The sequence below is a fragment of the Mus caroli genome, unplaced genomic scaffold (genome assembly GCF_978045245.1).
Source record: "Mus caroli unplaced genomic scaffold, Mus_caroli_1 scaffold_10, whole genome shotgun sequence".
Classification (NCBI taxonomy): domain Eukaryota; kingdom Metazoa; phylum Chordata; class Mammalia; order Rodentia; family Muridae; genus Mus; species Mus caroli.
The window spans coordinates 68,322,973-68,347,725 of NW_028227265.1; the positions used below are offsets into that span (position 1 = coordinate 68,322,973).

Here is a 24,753-nt window from a genome sequence, read left to right on the forward strand (position 1 = left end):
GGGACTTATGTCTCCTGGAAATAGCTACCATGTATGTTGTATTTATCCACCTATCCCTTCTCTTGCTCAAAGGCTATAGGTTGTATTTATTGGCCTATCCCTTCTCCTGTTCCAAGGCTATAGGTTGTATTTATCGGCCTATCCCTTCTCTTGTTCCAAGGCCTCGCTCTCGATCACGGGACAGTGGAGATGAAAACGAGCCCATTCAGGAGCGATTCTTCAGACCTCACTTCCTGCAGGCTCCTGGAGACCTGACCGTTCAGGAAGGCAAGCTCTGCAGGATGGACTGCAAGGTAAGTGTGTCCCTACCTGCCTGCCGTACGCTGACCCGCACAAGAGAAATGGACTCTGTCTACATAAAGCTATCATCACAGTTTTCTTTACTTGTAAACATATGTTAAGTATGTTTACTCTGAACTCTATGCACCAAACTCCAGCGAATCACTGGGTCATACTTATTCTCTTCCTCCCTCTTCCCTCCCCCATCTTGTACTAACAGTTAAGTGTGATGAAACTGCCCTGCATCAAGTGATCTTTATGGAATTACTTACATTTATATTTATATTCCCCCCACATAGCTGCATTACTTGTCTTCTCATAATAGTTTTTATTCGTTGACTTTATTTTAAATTAGCTTACATACCAACAGGTTTCCTTACAGCATTTTCATACATATTTAGCTTGGGATGGTTTCCAGTTCCACTCCTCCCCTCCCGTCCCAGCCTCCCAGTGTTCATTCCCTCCCCTACCAGTAACCCCCCACCCCCACCCCTACCCCTCCCATCCCGCATTCCACCTTCTATTCTATCCTTCCTATGCTACTGTCCTAAGCTTTAGCTCCTAAATATGGGTAGTTTTCAAAATTATTTGGGCTCCATCTGCTGGTTCTCTCTGGGATTGCAGAACAGGAAAAATTGCTTGTAGAGTTTGGTAGAGGTTTGAAAAAAAAACATGGCTGTTAAAATAAATTTCATGGCTCACAACCAAACATTAAGCAGAACTTGGGGAATCCCACAGAGAAGGGGAGGAAGAATTGTAGGAGCCAGAAGGGTCAAGGACACCAGGAGAACACAGCCCACACAAACAATTAAGCAGGGCTCATAGGGGCTCACAGAGACTGAAGTGTCAATCATGGAGCCTGTGTAGGTCTGAGATAGGTCCTCTGCATATATGCTATAGTTGTGTACCTTGGTGTTCTTGTGGGACTCCTAACAGTGGGAGTGGGGGCTGCCTCTGACTCTTTTACCTGCTTTTAGGGCCCTTTTCCTCCTACTGAGTTACCCCGTCCAGCCTTGATATGTGCTACTCATACTGTAACTTTAGCTTGTTCAGTTGATATCCCTGGGAGGCCTGTTCTTTTCTGGGGGGAAATGGAGGTGTGGATCTAGGGGGCGGGGAGAGGAAGTCAGGGAAAGGGAATGGGAAGAATGGAGGGAGGGAAAAGTGGGATGTAATATATAGGAGAAAAATAAGTGCAAAGGAAGTAAGTTTCATGGATATTCACATGACACTGCTAATGTGCAGCAAAGGAGAATAACACATATTGGCATTTCTACAACAGACCATTGCTGTGGCCTTAATTAATTTTGAAAACATCACTCTTGAAGATGCAAGAGTAGAAAGTATGAGAGAGAACTTGAGCTTGAGAGAGGTTTTGCCAATGACCACAAGAATGGGAGGACCATCTGTGTTTCCTCATTGTAAGTAGGGGGTATTGTGTGTAGCTTTTACTACCCTACCTAAGCTCCAGGGATGGACCATGCTACCAGCCCTCACCCAGCTTCCCTCGAATCTACAGATAAAAGACACACACACAGCTGTTCAATTTCAGCTTGCCTTTTGACACAATTGCTGGATGCTACTTATCTCCCACCTGGAAAATGGTACCCTTATCAATCGTATCCCCGCACTTCTCCACCTGCCCTCAACTTTAGTTGCTCCATTACATCTAGTTCCTGTTAAACACCCTGACCACCAGCCTGTAGGAACATCCAAGATCTCACATGGCTGGTCACCTTTTCTCCCTCAGAAGGGCGGTGACCTTCCCTCTTCCCTCCTTGCACCTCTTTGCTTCCTCCAGGGACCCAGAAGTCCTGCCTATTCCTTCCATCCAGCAATTGTCCCCTGGCTTCTTTACTGACAGATCAAAAAACCAATTGGGGAACAGGACCTTAGCATCAGATCCACCCCTATAAGGGGATCAGGGGCTTTTTAGCTCAATCTTAAAATTTTACTTTGAAGCAATCAAATTTATTTGCTTATTCTTTCTTTTTTAAAATAAATTTGGACTTCTAAGAACATACAGAAAAGAAAATAATTACCTATGTAGTACATCTTACAGAATAAAGCACAAGTTGAATGTCAGTGCATTTACTTTATTTTTAATCAAGAATTAATATACGGAGGAGTGGTTGTGGCTCATGCCTTTGATCCAAAAAGTCAAAAGGTAGAAACAGGTGGATCTCTGAGGTTGAGGCTAGCCTGGTCTATATAATGAGTTCCAGGACAACCAAAGAATGAGCCTGTCACAGTCAAACATAGCATGGCTCTGTCACAAACTGTCGTGAAATGCAAGACAACCAGTGGTCAATAGCATTAAATGCAAGCAGATCAATAGCATGACCCTGACACAAGTAAATAAATAAATAAATAGATTTAGCATTCACTTTTGGGAGGCTCGGTAAGATAAGTCAGCCAGTACTTTGTCTGCTGCTCACACATGAGAGCTTGAATTCAGATTTCTCCAACACCCACATAGAAAGCTAGTGCTCTATAATACACTGCTGGTAGGGTAGGTAGACACAGATAACCCCTAGAGCTCACCCATGCAGTGTATCCAACCAGTGAGCTCTTTGTTCAGTGAGCCACCCTATCTTGAAAATGAGGTGCAGAACTATAGACCTCTGTCTTCTACCCACATGAGCACACACATGCACACAAACACCGCACACAGGAATTCATATGCTGAAACTACCATATGATTCAGCTGGATATAGATCCACAGGAAATGCAATTACTCATCACAGACGTCTGCATTCTTATCACTCACGGTGTCCGTGATTTAATTAGTTTAATCCGATTCAATTTAAGTGTCCTGCAACAGATAAACAGACCTTATTTTTTTTCTGAGTTCTTTGCTTTTTAATTACATTTTATCACTTGGTTTTTTTTTTTATTATATATTTTCTTTGTTTACGTTTCAAATATTATCCCCTTTCTCCTCCCTGTCACCCACCCACTCCTGCTTCCTGGCCCTGGCATTATGCTACACTGGGGCATAGAACCTTCACATGACCAAAGGCCTCTCCTCCCATTGATGGCCAACAAGGTCATCCTCTGATACATATGCATTTTGAGCCATGAGTTCCACCATGTGTACTCTTTGGTTGGTGGTTTAGTCCCTGGGAGCTCTGGGGCTACTGGTTAGTTCATATTGTTGTTCCTCCTATGGGATTGCAGACCCCTTCAGCTCCTTCGGTCCATTCTCTAGATCCTCCATTGGGAACCCTGTGCTCAGTCCAATGGATGGCTGTGAGCATCCACTTCTGTATTTGTCAGGCACTGGCAGAGCCTCTCAGGAGACAGCTATATCAGGCTCCTGTCAGCAAGCTTTTGTTGTCATCCACAATAGTGTCTGGGTTTGGTGGTTGTATATGGGATGGATCCCCAGATGGGGCAGTCTCTGGATGGTCTTATCTTCAGTCTCTGCTCCAATATCTTTAAAATATACATATGTAATGTATACTGAAAGAAGAAATTCCATCATTTGTGAAAGTGCAGTGTTCCTGGAGGACACTGTTAAAGTGAAATGTCCCGGGTACAGAAAAACAAACATTCCATGACCTCATGTACCTGTCACTTCCTGTAGCATCTAAAGGACCTTGCGGTGGGGGGTTTAACTGATTCTTACTGAGGGCTGGCAGAGCAGGATTGGAAAACTGTCAATCACAGCTGGGAATGTCAGTCATCGGGAGACCAGCGTTCAGGAAATCCATTGTTCCACATGCTGGTTATTACCAAGCCATCGAACACATGACAGCGACTGACAGGAGGTTGTAAATGTTCCTGCCGCACCAAAAAAGGATGAAAGAAAGAAAGAAAGAAAGAAAGAAAGAAAGAAAGAAAGAAAGAAAGAAAGAAAGGAAGGAAGGAAGGAAGGAAGGAAGGAAGGAAGGAAGGAAGGAAGGAAGGAAGGAGAGATAAGCACCCGAGAGCGTGGATGTGCTGCATGGCTCATTGTCATCATTCCACGATGTGTGTTGTGCATAGTCTAGGGCATCATGGATGCAAAATATACAAACTAAGTTTTGGCTTTAAGTTTTAAGTTAATTCACAGATATAACCTATAGGATGGCATATCCAGTCAACAAAGGAGATGATGCTATCCTGAGGTTGTTATTAACTGCAGGTTTAAACACAGAATTATAGGCCAGGTGTGGTGCACAAACCCTTACTCCCAGCCCTCAGATGGCAGGGACCCAGGCCAGCCTGATACACGCAGGGAAATGTAAGCCAGTTAGCATTACACAGACGGGCCCTGTTTCAGAAAAACATGGAAAGGAAAGAAACTAATGAAAATGTGTATTTTTTTAAAATGTACACTGCATTACATAGGAGTACAATTAGAGCAAGTCTGAGACTAATCTTAAAACAAAAGCAGGTAGCAAGAGTGGGTGTGGCTGGTGTGCTGATATGTAGCGCTCTGATAACTATTGCTCTAAGCAGCAACATAGACGTCCTTTCACCTCTGCCATTGAAAGGATATTGAGAGTTAAAATACTCACTAGTTGAATTCACTATAACGATATGACCTGGATAGAGAAAATATGGAAGTCAGTAGGAATGGTGGCACAAGTCTGTAATCCTGGCACTGCGTAGGTAGAAATGGGAGGATCCCAAGGTCAGCAGCATTCTTGGCTACATAATAAGTTCGACACCAGCCTGGACCACAAGAAGGAAGGAAAGAAAGGAAACAGGTGTCCAGCCATATGAACAGACATGCCACACCGCTACCGACTTCGAAGGAAAATTTCCGTGTATTTAAAATTTGAAAGAGGAAAAAGTCGTAATAAGTCAAACACTGAACGGAGCCCTTCCCGCCACAGCCCCTGCAGTACATTCGCAGGCTCTATCCTTCACTCAGCTGTAAGCCTGCGCGGTGGGAACCCTTCATGATAGATAACAAGTGTGCTTTTCTCTCTGCATCTGCATGTGGATCAAGAGCACTGACTGCTCTGACTGTGGCTCTTCTGAGAACTTCCTGTTTTGAAAGGACCCGGTCAACACCTTCCTGACCTAGGGCCACAAATCCTGCTTGTCCATTATCAAACCCAGGAAAGTGGGAACAAACTATAAGCTCCCCAGGACCTGGAGCCCAGTCATAACTATCTAGCTACTCTGATATTTCTGTACTGCTTCTAGTGTCTTCCCACAGGGAGAGGGTACATGAAGAGAAACCACTTCCTAACTACTGCTCTTTTGAAATCCCACCCCTTTAACCCATGACGTAATTGCGCTTTTTCCCCTTACGTTCTCCAGATGTGACTACACGTGTCCGAGACACCTTGTTGGTAGCAGGAATGAGTACTTACCATGGGGCAGGAGGAACTGTATGGGTTCTCTGGCTGATTTAGACAAAGCTAGTGTTTCAAAGGAACCGTTTCATAATCCAATAGTTTTATGATTGTTTTATGATCCAATAGTCTTTGGGTAGCAGAATACATCATTTCCCACTAGTAGAGTAGGAGGAAGGAGGAATATCAAGTCTTCCTCACTTCTCTTCTACCCTAAAATCAAGGGCAGCCCTATACAAAGCCAGCAGATGGCCACTGCCCCTCCCTTTAGCAATGCAAGGGGGTACTAGACATTGAATGTGCTTTGGCCTGCTCTCTGTTCAACACAACTGCCAAGCTCTTAAGGTTTTCAGGATGTCTCCATTGTGATGCTAATTTGTCTGACTTTCTGGGCAATTTCAAATTGCTCTGGTTATTCACTTTCAAAGATTATAAAATAATAATAGGTCTGTGTCCTAATGAATGCATTAACTACCATCTCCATGGTGATGGCCAGTCCTTGATGGGGAGCTTTCCAGCTGAGTGTTACTGTTATAAAGGCTGCACCTCCCGTGTTTCCAAAGAGCTCAGAGCTCGGTGCCATCATCACCTGGGAATGTTTATAGTCTTAGGTGAGGTAAGAAGATGACAGAAATATGTTTTAATCCCTGTTTTACTTATCTCCGAATTGTTCTAGAAGAGGTGTTTAGAAGTGTACCTCTCAGTGCTCATGGGAACCACGGGAAGGTTTTAAACAAGAGAGGTAACGTGGAAAAGCCATTGTGCTACCAAAGGATGAACTGACTCTGGATCCATAACTCTTGGTGATTTGATGGTTTTACTATTGGAGAAATTCATGTGTGTCTCCTTTCTGGTTTAGGTCAGTGGGTTACCAACCCCAGATCTCAGCTGGCAACTAGACGGAAAGCCCATCCGCCCCGACAGTGCTCACAAGATGCTGGTCCGTGAAAATGGGGTCCACTCCCTCATTATAGAGCCAGTCACGTCCCGGGACGCTGGCATCTACACATGTATTGCCACCAACAGAGCAGGACAGAACTCGTTTAACCTGGAGCTTGTGGTTGCTGGTAGGTGGCCTGTGATTTCTTTCTCACTGCTGAAACAAGTTAGTGGACAAAGAAATGAATTCTGTTGTCAAGTAATGACGTTATGAGTTCCAAATTTTAAATCTTCAAAAAAAAGGCATTTCAGGTGGCAGCCAGGGAATCCTGATGCTGAAATACTCGGCACCACTAGGTGGCAGCAGTAGGTAAGGCCTGTGCGAGCCTGTTGCCTTAATTAGAGCAATGCTCCCGCAGCTGCTAGCAATGACTCCGAATCTCTGAGGCCTGTCAGGCAGGCATTCTGAGGAGCAGATGGCCGGGCACTATGTGGGCCTATCAGTCTTGAATTAATTGAGGAAATAACGTGAGTGGAATGAAGCGTACAGACCTTTGCTTGAGGGGGAGGGCTAACCTCTTACCACCCGACGTGAAAACAGTACTCCATCTTTCTAAAGCTCCCGAGTTCCTTGCAGTGACCTTTGGCATGCCACTAACAGATCATTCCTCTGGTGTTCCCTTAGCTAAGGAAGCACACAAGGCCCCTGTGTTTATGGAGAAGCTACAGAACACGGGGGTTGCTGACGGATACCCAGTGCGGCTGGAATGCCGTGTCTCGGGAGTGCCGCCACCTCAGATATTTTGGAAGAAAGAAAATGAATCGCTCACTCACAGCACTGAGCGAGTAAGGTAAGACTGCACAGGGGCTTCATCTACCCCAGAACTTGCACAGTCCCGGTGCTAGCTGAAACGATACATCAGATACTATATGCAAATCGGTGAGTGGAAAAGCCATGTACGTTATCACCAGTGATGTGCAAGACAAGAGTCACACTTCGTCCAAAGGTAGGCTTAGGCTTTGGAAGGGAGCAATTTTGGGATGTGACAGAGCAGATTCTGACTTAACCTAGCTGCATTTTTGAAACATGTATATCAGAAAGAAAAAATAGATTCATTTGCTCCCGTGGTGGCGGCCCAGTCTGTGGTTTTTGTAAAGGCAGGTCTTCCCTTAAGAATTAGTGCATGGATTTATTCGCCCTCTTGAGGTCTGCTCTGCTCTCCCATTAACTTAATGGGGCTAGCTGCCTCTCTAGAATAAGTATGATCCTATTATCTGCTGCTCGCACAATTCCGTTTCTAATGACCTAATTAAAAATGATGCTTCCTGTCCAAAGCCACTTTTTAAAAATGTAGAGCCCTAATGACTTTATCTTTTTCCGCAGCATGCACCAGGATAATCATGGCTACATCTGCCTGCTCATCCAGGGAGCCACAAAGGAAGACGCTGGGTGGTACACTGTGTCCGCCAAGAACGAAGCAGGCATTGTGTCCTGCACTGCCCGGCTGGATGTCTACAGTGAGTGCGCCTCATTTCATCTCAGTGCATTTCACACACTGAATGGTTAAGAATGAGATGGCAGAGTGATATATCTCATTACTCTAAGCTTTACATTTCTAAGTTGATATGCCAGGATTTTATTTGCCAAAAAAAAAAATTCATATTACTCTTTCTCTTTCTGTTTATAGTTTCCCGACATTAATAGTGAAACCCTTCCAGGAGAACAAACACCCAAGTATCACCAGGGTCTTTGATTGATTAGCGAGATGTGCATGTTGGTTTCTTAGGCTGGCTGGTCAGCTGTGCCTTTCTCACTTCAGCATCATAGGGGTTAACATAAAGGCATATGCATCTTTCACATTTTCTTATTTGTGTATTCTGCAAGTGACTGTCTCTAACCATTTCCTCCCGAATCATATTTTTTCCCGTGTCTTGGGGTAGTTTTAACAAGGATATACCTTGATTCTGGAATGTGGACTTACATAGCTAAGCGCTTTCCTCATTAAAATATCTTCAGCAGCTCTTGGCAGTAGACTCTTGAATGTGTGTATGTGTGTTTGTATACATGCATCCTAAATTTAAAAAAAAAAACCCTACCAACTCAATTTCAGGACTACAACAGAATTATATGACCCATTGATATAAAGATAAATAAATAAGAACACTAGAAAATATTTCTTTTAATTCCAAGGTTTACCTCTGCTTGAGAAAGTAATAGTGTTTTGAAACTTTCTCAGATGTCTGGTTCTCTTCTGTTTATTAATGTTAAAATCTATCTAGACTTCCTAACTATGATTATTATTTTTTTTAAAAAGGAAGGAAGTTAGGTCAGATATAGGAAACTTATTTGAGACTTTCCAATCTGCACTTACTAGAAGAACAAAACTTTCTGTGTTGCCTGGCTTCACAGTCCCACAGGCACATACAGACAGTGACTTGGGATACCTGTAAGCAAAATGCAGAAGTGCCTCCACATTATCCACATCTCTACCATGGCTGTTCATTCTTAAACAAAGAATACATATGTGGGGCACTGTAGAGGTAGCTCAGTAGTTAAGAGCACTTCCTGTTCTAGCAGAAGACTCAGGCTCAGTTCCCAGCTCCCACATGGCAGCTCTTAGCTGTCTAATACCAGGGTAATCTGGCACCTTCTCCTGGCTTCCCAGGCACCAAGAACATACTCAGTGTACATACATATAGGCAAAACATGCATACACACACATAGAGGCAATAGGAATATACTCAATGCATATATATATATATATATATGTATATGTATATGTATATGTATATGTATATGTATATGTATATGTATATATGTATATACATATATACATACATACATACACATACACAACCAAAACATTCACACACACAGTCATCAGAAACATGCTCAGTGCACATGCCTACATGCAGGCAAAATACTTACATATATAAAAAATAAAGTTTTTAAACAATTGTATGTCCCTAATATATATCAAAAGACAGTTTTGTGTGTGTGCTTCTTTGGTTTTAGAGACAGGTTATTGCTCTGCATCGCAGGCTGGCCTCTAACTCACCTTGCAACCCAAGCTGCCCTCAAACTTGCAGTAATCTCCTGCCTTCGCCTCCCAAGTGCTGAGATCAGGGTGTAAGCCACCAGGCTCTGTCCACAAGACAGTCTGCATTTACTTAAGCCTCTAAGGGATTTCCAAGTATATCTTTGTTAAAAAAATCTTCATTTGCTCTCTTTCTCTGTAGCCCAGTGGCACCAGCAGCCACAGACCACCAAGCCAAAAAAAGTACGGCCCTCGGCCAGTCGCTACGCAGCACTTTCGGACCAGGGACTAGACATCAAAGCCGCTTTCCAACCTGAAGCCAGCCCATCTCACCTGACTCTGAACAGCGGCTTGGTAGAAAGTGAAGACCTGTGATCGGCGAGCGCCCTTGTTGAAGCTGAAAACTGAACGCCATCGCTTCCACCAGCCTACTCCTCTGTCGCATTATGGGAAAGGCAGAAGTATACTTTTGACTTAGGAAATTGAAAAAAAAACCCACCAAAATCATATTTTTCTTACTTAATAGAGAGTCTAAGTAGGTGATGCTTATAGAAATGTACACATTGCACAGAAAATTCACATTTATTGTCCAAGTTAAGACTTTTGGAACTGCTGTGATTAAAATGGTCTGAAATGCCAAAATGCCAAAAGAAACCAACCGTTCAAAGGTAACCACAATTGATGTTATTTAAGTGCCTTTAAATACAAGCTATAGGTGCTATAGCATGGCAGTGTGAATGTTGGAAAGATACGATGACTTTGAAGCACAGTGTCTACAGATGGCCCCAGTGAACCTCATGCACTACGGAGGGATGAGAAAGAAAAGGGTGGAGACAGCCGAGGGAATGCCTTGTCTTTGCAAACTGCTTATGTTACATCAGAAAGAGGGAAATCCTTGCCTTAAATTCTGTTCATATCAGGAGTTTTCCTTGTCTGTTATCTTATCAGGAAGCTTGCTTACAATCTGGGGTGAATAAAAGATTACCTTAAAGTTAATAAAGGGTTCTGGAGAAAGCAGACATTTATTACAGTCCATTCCACAGGAGGCATCCAAACCATGACCAAGGCATGTGGCATTTGGAGGAGGCAGGTTTGGAAGGCACAGAAAGAAGGAAGGAAGGAGCTGCTGCCCACATGGGGATCTCAGATCCATTTAGATGAAACATCAGGGCCAGGCCAGGCTCTGCTCTGGTTTTCCTCTAAACCTTGAAAACACAGGTGTAGAAAACACTGCCGTTAACCTGTCAAGGACTCTAGGGGGACACCAGGAGGTGTGGAGCGCATGCGTGGTAGAGACTTCCATGTAGCTGATGTGTGTAGTAGTTGAAGATATTAGTGTGTAGAGCAAGTTGGACATGGTAGAGGTGGCAGGGGTGGGCATCTGAGAAGTGGCTGGAAGGGTCTAGTCTGCCTGAGGGAAAAAGACTTGAGAGAGAACAAGCTTGTGCGACAGTGAACTTCTTTTCCATTGGCACTAGAGGTAGGTGCCGAGTGGGAGTTACTAGTTCCCGTCATCCCCTGTCTCTGTGGAACCCAGCCTTAGCGAGGTCCCAGGCTCTGAGCATCTGTGAGGCCAGCTGCAAAGACTGCTTTTTGAATGCACGATTCTGCATCGGCTAACCTGAGTAGATTCTGACCAGACTTGATGACTTTAAGTCGGAACCAATTTTTTTTTTAAGTGAGAGAAAATAATTTGGCCTGATAGTATAAACCATGAGGCTTTAAAGGTACTCTGCTATGAAAAGAAAACACTGTGTTTCTCATGCAAAACATACCTATTGTTCATTATTTATAAAGGTGTTGAACTTCTTAGCTCAGTTACTCAATCATACATAGTACTTCTTAAAACGATTTTATATCTGTAAGCACCCCGTATATTTTGTATTACTGCCTCACTTGTACAGCTTTCTACTTTTGTAAGAACACCAACCAAGCAAGTTTTAGCAGGCTTGAACACTGGGTGGCAGGTGTTCCTGTGCAGTGTGTTACAAGTCTCTTTGACCACATACACATTGCTATTGGGGGATTTAAATTGCCATGCAGGGTCTCATAGACCTATCTCTGTTGTAGAATTGTGGCCTATATCATATCATAATTGCCAAATTTTTCTGAATGTGACTTTTTTTTTCCTAATTTGCTGGGCTTGGGATTAACTTGCATTCTTTTGCCACCTTTTATGTTGTATTTATGAAAAAACAAAAACAAACAAAAAAATAAGTACCGTACTTTGGATTGTTGTGCTGTTGTAATGTGGACTTAACATCAATAAATAAATATTTAACAGACGGCAGTTGACCCTCTGTGATGTTGTACTCTATTGCTGCTGTAAGGAACCAGCAGAGTTGGGATCTTCAGATTTCTGTATTGTCCGAGTCGGGTACGTCAGAAGTTGGGCATGAGGTGGCGAGTTCCAGTTCACTGTGTCACAGGCCACAATCTTACCTGAGGCCTTAGTGGTTATAACAGAATTCAAAAGTTCCTTGACATTCTGGGACAGAGGGCACATTCTGTCAGCCATGGGCTGCTCTCCTCTCGCCTAGGCCATTCTTCCCCTCCATCTTCAAAGCCAGACGTGAGAATTCCCTTCATGCCAGACCCTCTCGTTCTTGGCCTCTCTTTTGCTATGGAAAGGTCCACTCCCCTTTAAAGGAGTACCTGAATAAATCAGGCCCACCCAGACAATCTCCTTTCTAAAAGCATCCCATCTTAGAAACTTAATTGCATTTTCAAAATTCCTTCTGGGGGCTAGGAAGGTGGCTGTCTGGAAGGTAAAGTGTTGGCTGTATACAGATGAAGCCTTGGGTCCATATGCCCAGCACCTCCCTCGGAAACTGGTCATGACTACATCTGTGCCCTCTGTGCAGAGGGGCCAGACTCCTGGGGCTCACTGTCCAGCCAGGCTAATCACAAGAGCAAACTCTGGATTCAGAGGAGACGTCTTGTCTCACAAAATGAGGAGGAGAGTGACTGAGGAGGGCATCCTGACATCATCCTCCGGCCTCCTCATATACCTGCATCGGCAAGTGCACGCACATCATGTATACACCACATACATGGAGAAAACTAGTCTCTTCCGAGGAGCACTGAGACTCAGCCTTGAGTGGATAAGAGAGGTGTGTAGGACAGCTGTCTGCTTACTAACTCTCAAAAACAGCTTAGCAAGCAAATAAAACCAGAAGCACCAATTACAACCCTGTGCTGTTCAAGGCATGTGACCCGCTGGGATTTCTCTTCACATCTTCAGATCTGTTCTTTATGTTGAAATTTCATCTGATGAATGAGTTTTCTCATTGTACTATAAGTGATGGGCATTCACCTAATTCCTTCTTTTGAGAAGCCTGTAGGTCAGGTCTTACAAGAAGTTCTCTCTACACTAGCTATCGGGAACTTGCTGGAAATACAAATTCTTGAGTGCTGCCAATCTCTTCTAAATCAGAAATCTGGATTTTGAGGCCAGATGGTTCAGCAGGTAGACACCTGCCACTAAGCCTGATGACCTGAGACCTCTGTGATCTACATGGTAGAAGAAAACTAACTCCCACAAATTGTCTCTGACCTTTATGCATGCACATAAATAATAAACAAATATATAAATGTTCAAAGAGAAATAGAAATGTGGGTTTCTCAAGTCTTGCACGTGACTGGTCATGGCTCAAAAGCCATCTTCTGAGGTGAGTTCACTTCCTAGTCCCTTCCATGCTCAGCAGACTCTAAGGATGGTTGTGCTGCCAAAGAGCCTGAAGAAGTTGTTAATAAATTTAGTCACAGTTGTCCCTCAGAACAGTGATACTCTTGTGTGGGCCTTTTGGATACTTCATGAGGATAGTCTCCGCCACATACTTATATCATCAAACATGGAAAAAACAAATGAAAGATTCACCCTTCCTGGCTAGTGATCATAGCACTGAGGGTGCTGCAGATGCTACCGAGGGAGAAACACTCATCCCTCTCACCTCACTATGAACCCTGCGAGTTACAGGGAGTGCACTGCCTGCAAGCTATGCCCATTGAAGCAACAACGGCACAAACGTTATGGGGCTAACCAAACATGTTTTTAAAAATGGGATTAAGGACCCCTCTGTGAATAGGAACCCATACATGACACGGTCCGTGAGGCAACGCCACTCTGAGCTAGATAAACAATGGGACCTAGGGCAATGTCTACTACCATCATTCTGCTAAATCGGCACTTCTGAACTTGTGAGTTGAGACACCCCTTTGGCTAACCTCTATCAACGAAACATATTTACATTTCGATTCATAACAGCAGCAAAATGACATATTAATGGAAATATTTTATCATTAGGGGTCACCACAACATGAGGAACTGTATTAAGGTCAAGGCATTAGGAAGGCTGAGACACACTGTGTGCTAAATGAGCATAGGGATAAAAGGGCTCCTGATGACATACTGCTATCCCCATAGATCAGGGCATTCTTCAGTCCTCATCAGAGAAGTTTCTTCTTGCTGGAGATGGTGACTAACACAAAACCCCACAACTGATCGATATGCAGAATACAAGACTGTGGAATGCTTAGCTCTAAATGAGATGTCTAAACCACGCCCCTGGGCTTAAGGCCTGGAGATTTGTGCAGAAGGACTGTAAGAGCCAGAGGTGGTGAATGACTTCTAGGAGACAACATCTGTTAGATACATTAGGGAAGATGTACAAAAGAACTCCCAGAAATTGACAACATGCCCATGACCTGTACAAGCTCAAGCCAGACAAAAATCCAAGCACAGAAGTAGAGAAGTGGGAAAAAAGTCCAATCCCTAGCCAAGAAGCTATTCATAATTGATAGCTTCTGGGAGAAAAAAAATCAGTTTTCTTTGATAAAGTAGTACTAGACATACTGACTGAATGACATGGCATGCTCAATGTTCAGGAGTAGCCATGCAACACAAACTGGGCTCCATGTGTTTTTGTTGTTGGTGGTGTGGGGTTCGTTTGTCTGTTTGTCTTACGGAAGGGAAAGAACATGAAGTTCTGTGGGTAGGAGATAGGTGAGTATCTGGAAGGAGTTGGGGGAAGGGAAAGAATATGATTAAAATATTCACAAGGAACAAATAAAATCATTATATTTAAAAAAAGAATAAAGGTAAGCAGTAGGGTTGAGATGGCCTTTGGGGATCCAAAGTCTTGTCTTCTTTGCTGAACAAATCTTTCCCCTTGCCCCAACAGCCTCTCCTCAATTCCCTGGGGCCTTGTCAATTGGTACCTGGCAGGCTTGGTAAAACATAGGCAGTAAGTTAGCATCTTCTGGAGATTACTGATCCAAGAATTCGAAATTACATTGGTGGTAACTATTCAAACGTAAGACAAGTTGCCTAAGAGAAAAAGGATAATTGGCTTAGCACTGAAAATTCAGCTGTAAAAATAAACACCAAAGTCACTGAGATGGCCAACAAAGAGAATCCTGTCAAGAAATAACATGCCTGCATATGTACCAAGAGTCAGCATCAATACTGACTACAAATACAACACGACACACAACAGCTGCAAATCCTGAGTCATGAAAGACTTAATCTGCGCATGCCTCATGTGTTTGCAGAAGAGCAAGGTAGAGATATCAGGAAAGTGCAGTACATTTAATTGCATAAGGAAAGCGCAGTACATTTAATTGCATAACAAATGAAGGCACAGTATGTGCTCTGGCCTCGGGAGCTTATGATGTAGTTGAAAAACAAAAAGTTTTTAAATGTTAGCTATTAAATACTTTATTTAGGTATTTTTGTCAAGCAGGCAGTAGTATCATTTCATGATTCACACTAATTCCCATTCACAAAGCTTGGGGAGATGTTCCCTGTACTGGGTTGGCCTGATGCTATTTGTATTGTAACGCTAAGTGTGGCCCCTAAGATTTGCTTGCCCCAGAGAGAGAGTCCACACCACACCCACATGTAGAGCCAAGTGAAGCTATGTGACCTTGTCCCCATGTCGTTTTTCTGATTGGTAAATAAAGATGCTGACAGCCAATAGCTGGGCAGAAGAGGCACAGGCCAGTTTTAGGGTTCTCAGGTTTGGGGTGTGTGTGTATGGAGGGAAACCAGGAGAGAGAGAGAGAGAGAGAGAGAGGGAGAGAGAGAGAGAGAGAGAGAGAGAGAGAGGTGAAGAGGACAAATCACCATGAGTTAGGAGTCAAGAACGCATGGCCCCGAGGGCTGGCCAACTGGAGTTAAGAGCAGTCAGATAAAACATAGTAAGTAATAACTCGGGGTTATCGATAGGAAGTAGATTTTAATAGCATAGAGGGTAGATGGCTGACTAAGGCATATTGTAAATATAAAGGTTATGTGTCTTTTATCTGGAAACTAAATGGTCAAAGATGGGGTAGAAACCTGGATTGGGATTAAAAATCTATACAACAGTTCCCATAATACTAGGTATCAATTCTTGAACCAAGATAATCTGTCTCCTTTCATTATTCTGGGTAATAGATGCATGTAAATTAGCTTGCTTCTCTGCATAAATTATTCCCCCTAATTTGCAACATATAATCATGTCTGTAAAAAGCTGGCACAGCCCCTCCTAAATTGAATATGAATAAAAATATAAAAAGAGCACATATTTCAAAACCTGAGCATAAAAGCTGAATACTCTGGCTTCAGCCCCCATCCTTTTCTTTCAAACACTAACCATGGCTGGACCATGAGCTGTTCCGAGGGTGGCAGTCATAAATAAGTCTTCTGTTTAAGAATTCGCTAAAGTTCTTGGGTTTCCGAATGCAAGTGTTAAACTGAAAATTCTACAGGTCGGTGAGAGCAGGGTGCAGACCTGTGATGGGCTATCTTACCTTTCCCCAGCTCGCCACACAGTCTGAGATAGTTGGGGCACAGTTTAAAGTGTGAACATACACACTCAAGGACAATCCTATTGGTAACACAGTCTTCTTTGTTGTTTTGAGCTTTTGCTCATGTAGCCCAGGCTAGTCTCAAGCTCACTATGTAGTTGGCAACATCTTTGACCTCTTATACCCTCGACCCCAGGTGTGAGGACTACAGCTGAGTGCCAGCATACCTGGCTCCTTTCTCATTGCTTCCTTCTTTTTTTTTCCTCATATGGTATAATTTATTAATTCACAGGTATAATGGTGCCTCAGAATTCTCAAGTAAATATAGAAGATAAAAGGCCATTTAGACAGAATTGTACACTGACAACAGAGATCAATTCTAAGAAATTGGCTTTAGGCATCTTTTTGTCGTTGTTGTTAAATGAGCATCAGAAAGTGAACTTACATAAACTAAGACAGCTGGGAAATCACTTCACTAGAGGACATATTGCTTCCTTCTTAATTACACAAGCCAGGTTCATTGATGTCTCCAGAACATGATGTGTCCAGCAAAAGGAACTCAAGCCTGCACACATGTAGGTGGCCAAGGACGCATGGGTCAGACCCTAAGAAAGCTACCTGCTCTCTAGGCACTACCCAGACTCGCCTCCTGTAAAATAGCCTGCGTGCTGCATCTCCTAAAATGACTAAGAATGCTAACACCTGAACACTCCCCAGTCACCATGGCTTACACTTAGCGGGCAGGCCATTCGTTCAGCAATACAAAGGGCACCGATGGCACACATTTCTTATCCTGAAGCATGCTGCACATGGAACCCACGGTACAGCACTGACTCGGCAGGCAGACCCAAAGCCCAGAACTGAAAAACCCAAAGGCTAATAAACCGAGTAAAGAGAGGAGGAGGCCAGAGATAAAGGGCTCTGTATTTAGTACATGGCTTTTAATTTATGACAGTTATTCTGAATTTATTAGTACAGCTTATTCACATGTTTGAGTTGACCTTCAATATATAATTAAATCTCTGTTTAGATAATGTTCTGCTTCAAAACTGTAGTTCGACGAATCCTGGATCACTGAGTTTTGTTCTGTTCTCATCTGAACCTGGGAACTTGTTCATGCTGGGCAAGCACTCTACCACATCACCAGTCCGTTTTAAAATGTATTAATTATTTTGAAAAAGTCTTGCTAACTTTCCCAGCCTGTCCTTGCACTATGTAACCCAGGCTGTCCTTGCACTGTGTAACCCAGGCTGTCCTTGAGTTTGCTATATTTCTTCCTTAGCTGCTCAAGTAGCTGAGATTATAGGCACTTGTTTGTTTGTTTGTTTGTTTGTTTGTTTTTCGAGAGAGAGTTTCTCTGTGCAGCTTTGGCTGTCCTGAACTCAGCGATTCACCTGCTTCTGCTTCCCAGGTGCTGAAATAAAAGGTGTGTACCAACAGCGTCTGGCCAAAACATTACTTTTTAAAATGAAATATTAAGGGCATTTCAACAATGGCAAATAAAAACAGCATGAATCCAGTATATAGAAATAGCCTATTATTCCCCACAAAGGTCAAGGCAAAAGGGATTCTATCTATATTTGCAATCAGTTCTGTGTCTTCATTTCTGTTCTCAAGCAAATACTCTTTTCTAAGACCAGTGCTGTGCAGGCTGAGGAAGCTCAGTGGGAAAGTCCTTGTCTGGCGCCTGGCTGGAGACCCTGAGCTTGATCCAGCACCGCAAAACAAAACAAAACAAAACAACATAAAATAAAGCAAAACAAAACAAAACAAGAAAAAAAACAAAAATCCATGGTTACTGTTATTGTACATTTTATGATTAACTGTAATTATTCATTATCATTCTAAGATTTGGGGATGAATCATTATTATATCTACTAACATAAATTATTCTTAATTATTTGTGTGTGTGTGTGTGTGTGTGTGTGTGTGTGTGTGTGTATTGTTTTTGAGATAGGATCTCACTATATAGTCCTAGCTGGTCCGGAACTTAGTATGTAAACAAGGATAGCATGAACCCTCAGATCTACCTGCCTTAGCCTCCTGAGGGCGAAGATTAAAAGCATATTCAACCACATCTGACTATCATTTTATATTTCTTATAGAGTTTTAACACCTTGATTTGAGATAAGATCGCCCTGACTTGATCAGGCTGACCTTGAACTCTTGGCCATCCTGACCCAGCTTTGAGTGCTGGGATGACAGGGCTACACCCAGCTCTTCATATGGTCCTTAAACAGCTAGCTATGCTGAGCTTTTTATGAGGGGAAGGAAGACACTCCCTACGCTCAAGATCAGGGTGGCTCATAACTATGGCAGGTACCTTAAGGACTCAATACATCGTTTCCTGCAGAGAGAATTTTGGTTGCTTTGTAAAACATAGAAATATCATAAGAATGTGTTTTTGTTTTAATCTCAGGTGTGGGATATGAGGCTGCTTCAGATTGTCCACAGCAGCTGACTATGATTTGCCTCAGGCAGGGACGTGATTTTGTCAGCTCCAGATAGGTTCTGCTACTGTGAGACATTTGTAATTCTGGGGACTTATGGGGGTATATAATAAATGCTATGGCCCTGAGAAGAGGTAGTTTGCTGGTTGGTGGTTGAATGCTGTTGGTTGTTGTTGGTCGTTTGGGAAGGTTGGCTACTGTTTTATAGTAGTTGTAGTCAAAAAAATAAAAAATAAAAAATAATAAAAAAAAAAAGAATTAGAGTCAGGGATCTTTCTCCCCTACCTACTGTTAGGGGGTTGAAAGGGTGGATAAGGATGGAAGAAAGAAGAACCCACAACGTAGCAAAAGTACAGCTACAATCTCCAAGAACTGCTATATACAAAGTCAACTGCACCGCACTTAAATAACCAGGTTATTTTGCTGAGAAGCTCAGAGAAAAGTAGCATCACTCTAAGAAAACAGGGCGAGACTGTAGAGATGGCTGAACAGACGGGAGCACTTGCTGTGTCTCTCCAGCACCCCTGTTAAAAGCTGGGCATGTCCATGCATGCCTGCAACCCCAGACAGGGGCAGAGACAGGAAGATTTCAAGAGGTCACTGGCTAGCCATCCTAGCCAAAATAGCAAGCCTCTGGTTCACAGACAGCCTGCCTCAAGTCAATAAGTAGGAAAACTACCAATACCTTCACCCTCCTCTGGCCACTAAAGGCATGTGCATGTATGCCTGCACACTCACATGTATGTGCCACACACACACACACACACACAATGGCTCACACCTACAACCTCAGCATTTGGGACATTAAGGCGGAAGGACTGCTGTGAGTTCAAGGCAAGCATGGGATACATAGTAAGTTCAGGGCATCCATCCAGGGCTACAGAGTGGCATCCTGGCTCAGAAAGAAGATAAACAAGTGGAGGTAGTCAGGTAGAGAGGTGATGGGAGGGGGAGTGGTGTGAAACAGGCTGGGTGAGGGGCAAAGGAAAGAAAAATCCTCTTTAAATGAATACCTTTCTCTAATTGACATTTTTCCCAACATATTTTAAATAAATGACTGCTATGCACATGTAGATGCAATATTTCACAGAAGGTATGGTGAAATACGGCCTCAAAATGCAAAACAAAGCAAACAAAAAGTAGCCTTCAGCAAGGCTGCTCAAGTAATATGATGGACTGAATGTGAAATGTCCTTATAGATTCATGTGTAAACACCTGGACCCTGGTTGGTAGCATTGTTTGGAAAACATAAAAATCCATTAGAAGGTGACGACTTGCTGGAGGAAGTATGTCACTGTGGGTGGGCTTTGAGATTATACATCCTGGCTCCACTTCCTGCTTCCTCTCTCTGCTTCTGGTATGTCGATGAAATGGGGCCAGCAAGTGCTCTTCTCCTAGTACCACGCTTGCCCTGACTGCTGCCCTGTCTTCCCTGCCATGATAGCCTCTACCATCTGGACCCACACGCATCAAAAGACCCTTTTCTCCTCTATATTGCTTTTGGTCATAGTGTTTACCACAGCAAAAGAAAAGTAACAATAAAAAATTACCTCAATCTTCTGTAAATACTCTTATTTTAGCAACAGTCTAGAAGGTTGAAGTCTTTAATATCCAACTTGATACAGGTGTATCACAATAACCCTTAAAATGCCCATGGCCTCCAAGACAGAGAATTCACACCCTTTAGATTACAACTGGCCACACTTTGTTTTTTGAGACATGTTCATACAAAGATAGAATCCTTTGTAGCATCCGTTAGCTGATTTGTTTCCATTAGCAAATGTCACCCATAGAGATGGGATTGTCAAATTAATAGGGAAATGTGTGCTTGACCCAAAGTGCCATCACAGTGACATCATCTCTAATTAGAGGGTGAGCTGCAATCCTCCATCCACGATAAGAACATGGCCTGTGATGTATGGTGACTCTAAAAGAAACACAATGGCATGGGCTACCTCAAGAGTTTCTCCAAACCTCCCAAGAGGAATGTTTTTCTTGAAGTGTTCTTCTTTCAAGTGTCTTGTCATATCCGTGCGAATAAGTCCTAAAAGAGAAATGTGAATTCAGTTGAAAAGTATAAACAGATCCAGCTGGATCAGCGCCGGGGTAGCGGGAGCGCAGGGTTGCCTGACACCCGCCAGCTACCCACGACCCCCGCCGCAGGATTTTGGGACTGCTGGTGAGTGGAACACAGCTTCAGCTCCAATCCAATTGCGCGGGACCTGAGACTGCATTAGTTAGGGAAGCAGAAACCGGCCTGAGTAGGGCCACAGGCCTCATCCGGCCGGATCAGCGCTGGGGTAGCGGGAGCACAGGGTTGCCTGACACCCGCCAGCTACCCACGACCCCCGCCGCAGGATTTTGGGACTGCTGGTGAGTGGAACACAGCTTCTGCTCCAATCCAATTGCGCGGGACCTGAGACTGCATTAGTTAGGGAAGCAGAAACCGGCCTGAGTAGGCCACAGGCCTCATCCGGCCTGATCAGCACCGGGGTAGCTGGAGCGCAGGGTTGCCTGACACCCGCCAGCTACCCACGACCCCCGCCGCAGGATTTTGGGACTGCTGGTGAGTGGAACACAGCTTCTGCTCCAATCCAATTGCGCAGGACCTGAGACTGCATTAGTTAGGGAAGCAGAAACCAGCCTGAGTAGGGCCACAGGCCTCATCCAGCTGGATCAGCGCCGGGGTAGTGGGAGCACAGGGTTGCCTGACACCCGCCAGCTACCCAGGACCCCCGCCACAGGATTTTGGGACTGCTGGTGAGTGGAACACAGCTTCTGCTCCAATCCAATTGCGCAGGACCTGAGACTGCATTAGTTAGGGAAGCAGAAACCAGCCTGAGTAGGGCCACAGGCCTCATCCAGCTGGATCAGCGCCGGGGTAGTGGGAGCACAGGGTTGCCTGACACCCGCCAGCTACCCAGGACCCCTGCCGCAGGATTTTGGGACTGCTGGTGAGTGGAACACAGCTTCTGCTCCAATCCAATTGCGCAGGACCTGAGACTACATTAGTTAGGGAAGCAGAAACCAGCCTGAGTAGGGCCACAGGCCTCATCCGGCTGGATCAGCGCCAGGTAGCGGGAGCGCAGGGTTGCCTGACACCCGCCAGCTACCCACGACCCCCGCCGCAGGATTTTGGGACTGCTGGTGAGTGGAACACAGCTTCTGTTCCAGTCCAATCACGCGGGACCTGAGACTGCTCTGGTTGGGGAGAGAGAAATCCGGCCTACATAGGGCCACAACCCTCTTCCGGTCAGAAAAGCACTGGGGCAGCTGGGGCGCAGGGTCGGCTGACACTCACCAGCTACCCACAACACCCACCACAGGATCTTAAGACTTCTGGAGAGTGGAACACAGCTTCTGCTCCAATCCAATTGCACGCGGGACCAGAGACTGCATTAGTTAGGGAAGCAGAAAAACGGCCTGTGTAGGACCACAGGCCTCTTCCGGCTGGACCAGCACCGGGGTACCGTCAGCTACCCACGACCCCCGCCGCAGGATTTAGAGACTGCTGGTGAGTGGAACACAGCTTCTGCTCCAATCTTTAAACAGTGACAACGATAACAACTAACCCCAGAGATTACCAGATGGCGAAAGGTAAACGTAATAATCTTACTAACAGAAACCAAGACCACTCACCATCATCAGAACCCAGCACCCCCACTTCGCCCAGTCCAGGGCACCCCAACACACCGGAAAAGCTAGACACGGATTTAAAAGCATATCTCCTGATGATGATAGAGAACTTCAAGAAGGACTTTAATAACACACTTAAAGAAATGCAGGAGAACACTGCTAAACAGGCAGAAGACAATAAAGAGAAAGCACAAAAATCCCTTAAAGAATTGCAGGAGAACACTGCTAAAGAGTTACAAATCCTTAAAGAAAAACACGATAACATAATCAAACAGGTAGAAGTCCTTACAGAAAAACAGGAAAACACATCCAAACAGATGATGGAAATGAACAAAACCATACTAGACCTAAAAAGGGAAGTAGACACAATAAAGAAAACCCAAAATGAGGCAACACTGGAGATAGAAACCCTAGGAAAGAAATCTGGAACCATAGATACGAGCATCAGCAACAGAATACAAGAGATGGAAGAGAGAATCTCAGGTGCAGAAGATTCCATAGAGAACATCGGCACAACAATCAAGGAAAATGTAAAATGCAAAAAGATCCTAACTCAAAACATCCAAGAAATACAGGACGCAATGAGAAGACCAAACCTACGGATAATAGGAGTGGATGAGAATGAAGATTTTCAACTCAAAGGACCAGCAAACATCTTCAACAAAATTATAGAAGAAAACTTCCCAAATCTAAAGAAAGAGATGCCCATGAACATACAAGAAGCCTACAGAACTCCAAATAGACTGGACCAGAAAAGAAATACCTCCCGACACATAATAATCAGAGCAACAAATGCTCTAAATAAAGATAGAATACTAAAAGCAGTAAGAGAAAAAGGCCAAGTAACATATAAAGGCAAGCCTATCAGAATTACACCAGACTTTTCACCAGAGACTATGAAAGCCAGAAGATCCTGGACGGATGTTATACAGACACTAAAAGAACACAAATTCCAGCCCAGGCTACTATACCCAGCCAAACTCTCAATTAACATAGATGGAGAAACCAAAGTATTCCACGACAAAACCAAATTCACACATTATCTCTCCATGAATCCAGCCCTTCAAAGGATAATAACAGAAAAAAACCAATACAAGGACAGGAACCACGCCCTAGAAACAACAAGAAGGTAATCCCTCAACAAACCTAAAAGAAGACAGCCACAAGAACAAAATGCCAACTTTAACAACAAAAATAACAGGAAACAACAATTACTTTTCCTTAATATCTCTTAATATCAATGGACTCAACTCCCCGATAAAAAGACATAGACTAACAAACTGGCTACACAAACAAGACCCAACATTTTGCTGCTTACAGGAAACTCATCTCAGAGAAAAGGATAGACACTACCTCAGAATGAAAGGCTGGAAAACAATTTTCCAAGCAAATGGCATGAAGAAACAAGCTGGAGTAGCCATTCTAATATCTGATAAGATTGACTTCCAACCCAAAGTCATTAAAAAAGACAGGGAGGGACACTTCATACTCATCAAAGGTAAAATCCTCCAAGAGGAACTATCAATCCTGAATATCTATGCTCCAAATACAAAGGCAGCCACATTCATTAAAGAAACTTTAGTAAAGCTCAAAGCACACATTGCACCTCATACAATAATAGTGGGAGACTTCAACACACCACTTTCACCAATGGACAGATCATGGAAACAGAAACTAAACAGGGACACAGTGAAACTAAGAGAAATTATGAATCAAATGGATCTGGCAGATATCTACAGAACATTCTATCCTAAAACAAAAGGATATACCTTCTTCTCAGCACCTCATGGTACCTTCTCCAAAATTGACCACATAATTGGTCACAAAGCAGGCCTCAACAGATATAAAAATATTGAAATTGTCCCATGCATCCTATCAGATCACCATGGACTAAGGCTGATCTTCAATAACAAAATAAATAATAGAAAGCCAACCTTCACGTGGAAACTGAACAACACTCTTCTCAATGATACCTTGGTCAAGGAAGGAATAAAGAAAGAAATTAAGGACTTTTTAGAGTTCAATGAAAATGAAGCCACAACATACCCAAACTTATGGGACGCAATGAAAGCATTTCTAAGAGGAAAACTCATAGCTCTGAGTGCCTCCAAAAGGAAACTAGAGAGAGCACATATTAGCAGCTTGACAACACACCTAAAAGCACTAGAACAAAAGGAAGCAAATTCACCCAAGAGGAGTAGACGGCAGGAAATAATCAAACTCAGGGGTGAAATCAACCAAGTGGAAACAAGAAAAACTATTCAAAGAATCAACCAATCAAGGAGCTGGTTCTTTGAGAAAATCAACAAGATAGATAAACCCTTAGCCAGACTCACTAGAGGGCACAGGGAAAGCATCCTAATTAACAAAATCAGAAATGAAAAA

General features: G+C 43.6%; 2 protein-coding genes across 6 annotated transcripts in view; one reads left to right on the forward strand and one right to left on the reverse strand.

Annotated features, from left to right (window-relative positions):
* Palld (palladin, cytoskeletal associated protein) overlaps positions 1-11,776 on the forward strand; it is a 406,494-nt gene extending 394,718 nt beyond the window's left edge. For 2 of the 3 annotated variants that reach the window (XM_021170928.3, XM_085843946.1), the window contains 5 exons: positions 161-293; positions 6,433-6,640; positions 7,138-7,303; positions 7,837-7,970; positions 9,693-11,776. In XM_021170928.3, coding sequence (XP_021026587.1) covers positions 161-293; positions 6,433-6,640; positions 7,138-7,303; positions 7,837-7,970; positions 9,693-9,865 — 814 coding nt within the window. In that variant the 3' untranslated portion in view covers positions 9,866-11,776. Of the gene's footprint in view, positions 1-160; positions 294-6,432; positions 6,641-7,137; positions 7,304-7,836; positions 7,971-8,140; positions 8,188-9,692 lie in introns of all 3 variants that reach the window. The other variant, XM_085843945.1, reaches the window with a different exon arrangement.
* Cbr4 (carbonyl reductase 4) overlaps positions 1-24,753 on the reverse strand; it is a 52,510-nt gene that overhangs the window by 9,060 nt on the left and 18,697 nt on the right. The window contains exons 5-6 of one of the 3 annotated variants that reach the window (XM_021170933.3): positions 20,688-20,776; positions 12,547-17,987 (exon numbers count right to left, since the gene is read on the reverse strand). In XM_021170933.3, coding sequence (XP_021026592.1) covers positions 17,913-17,987; positions 20,688-20,776 — 164 coding nt within the window. In that variant the 3' untranslated portion in view covers positions 12,547-17,912. Of the gene's footprint in view, positions 1-12,546; positions 17,988-20,320; positions 20,777-24,753 lie in introns of those variants that run through there. The other 2 variants (XM_021170934.3, XM_021170932.3) reach the window with 2 other exon arrangements.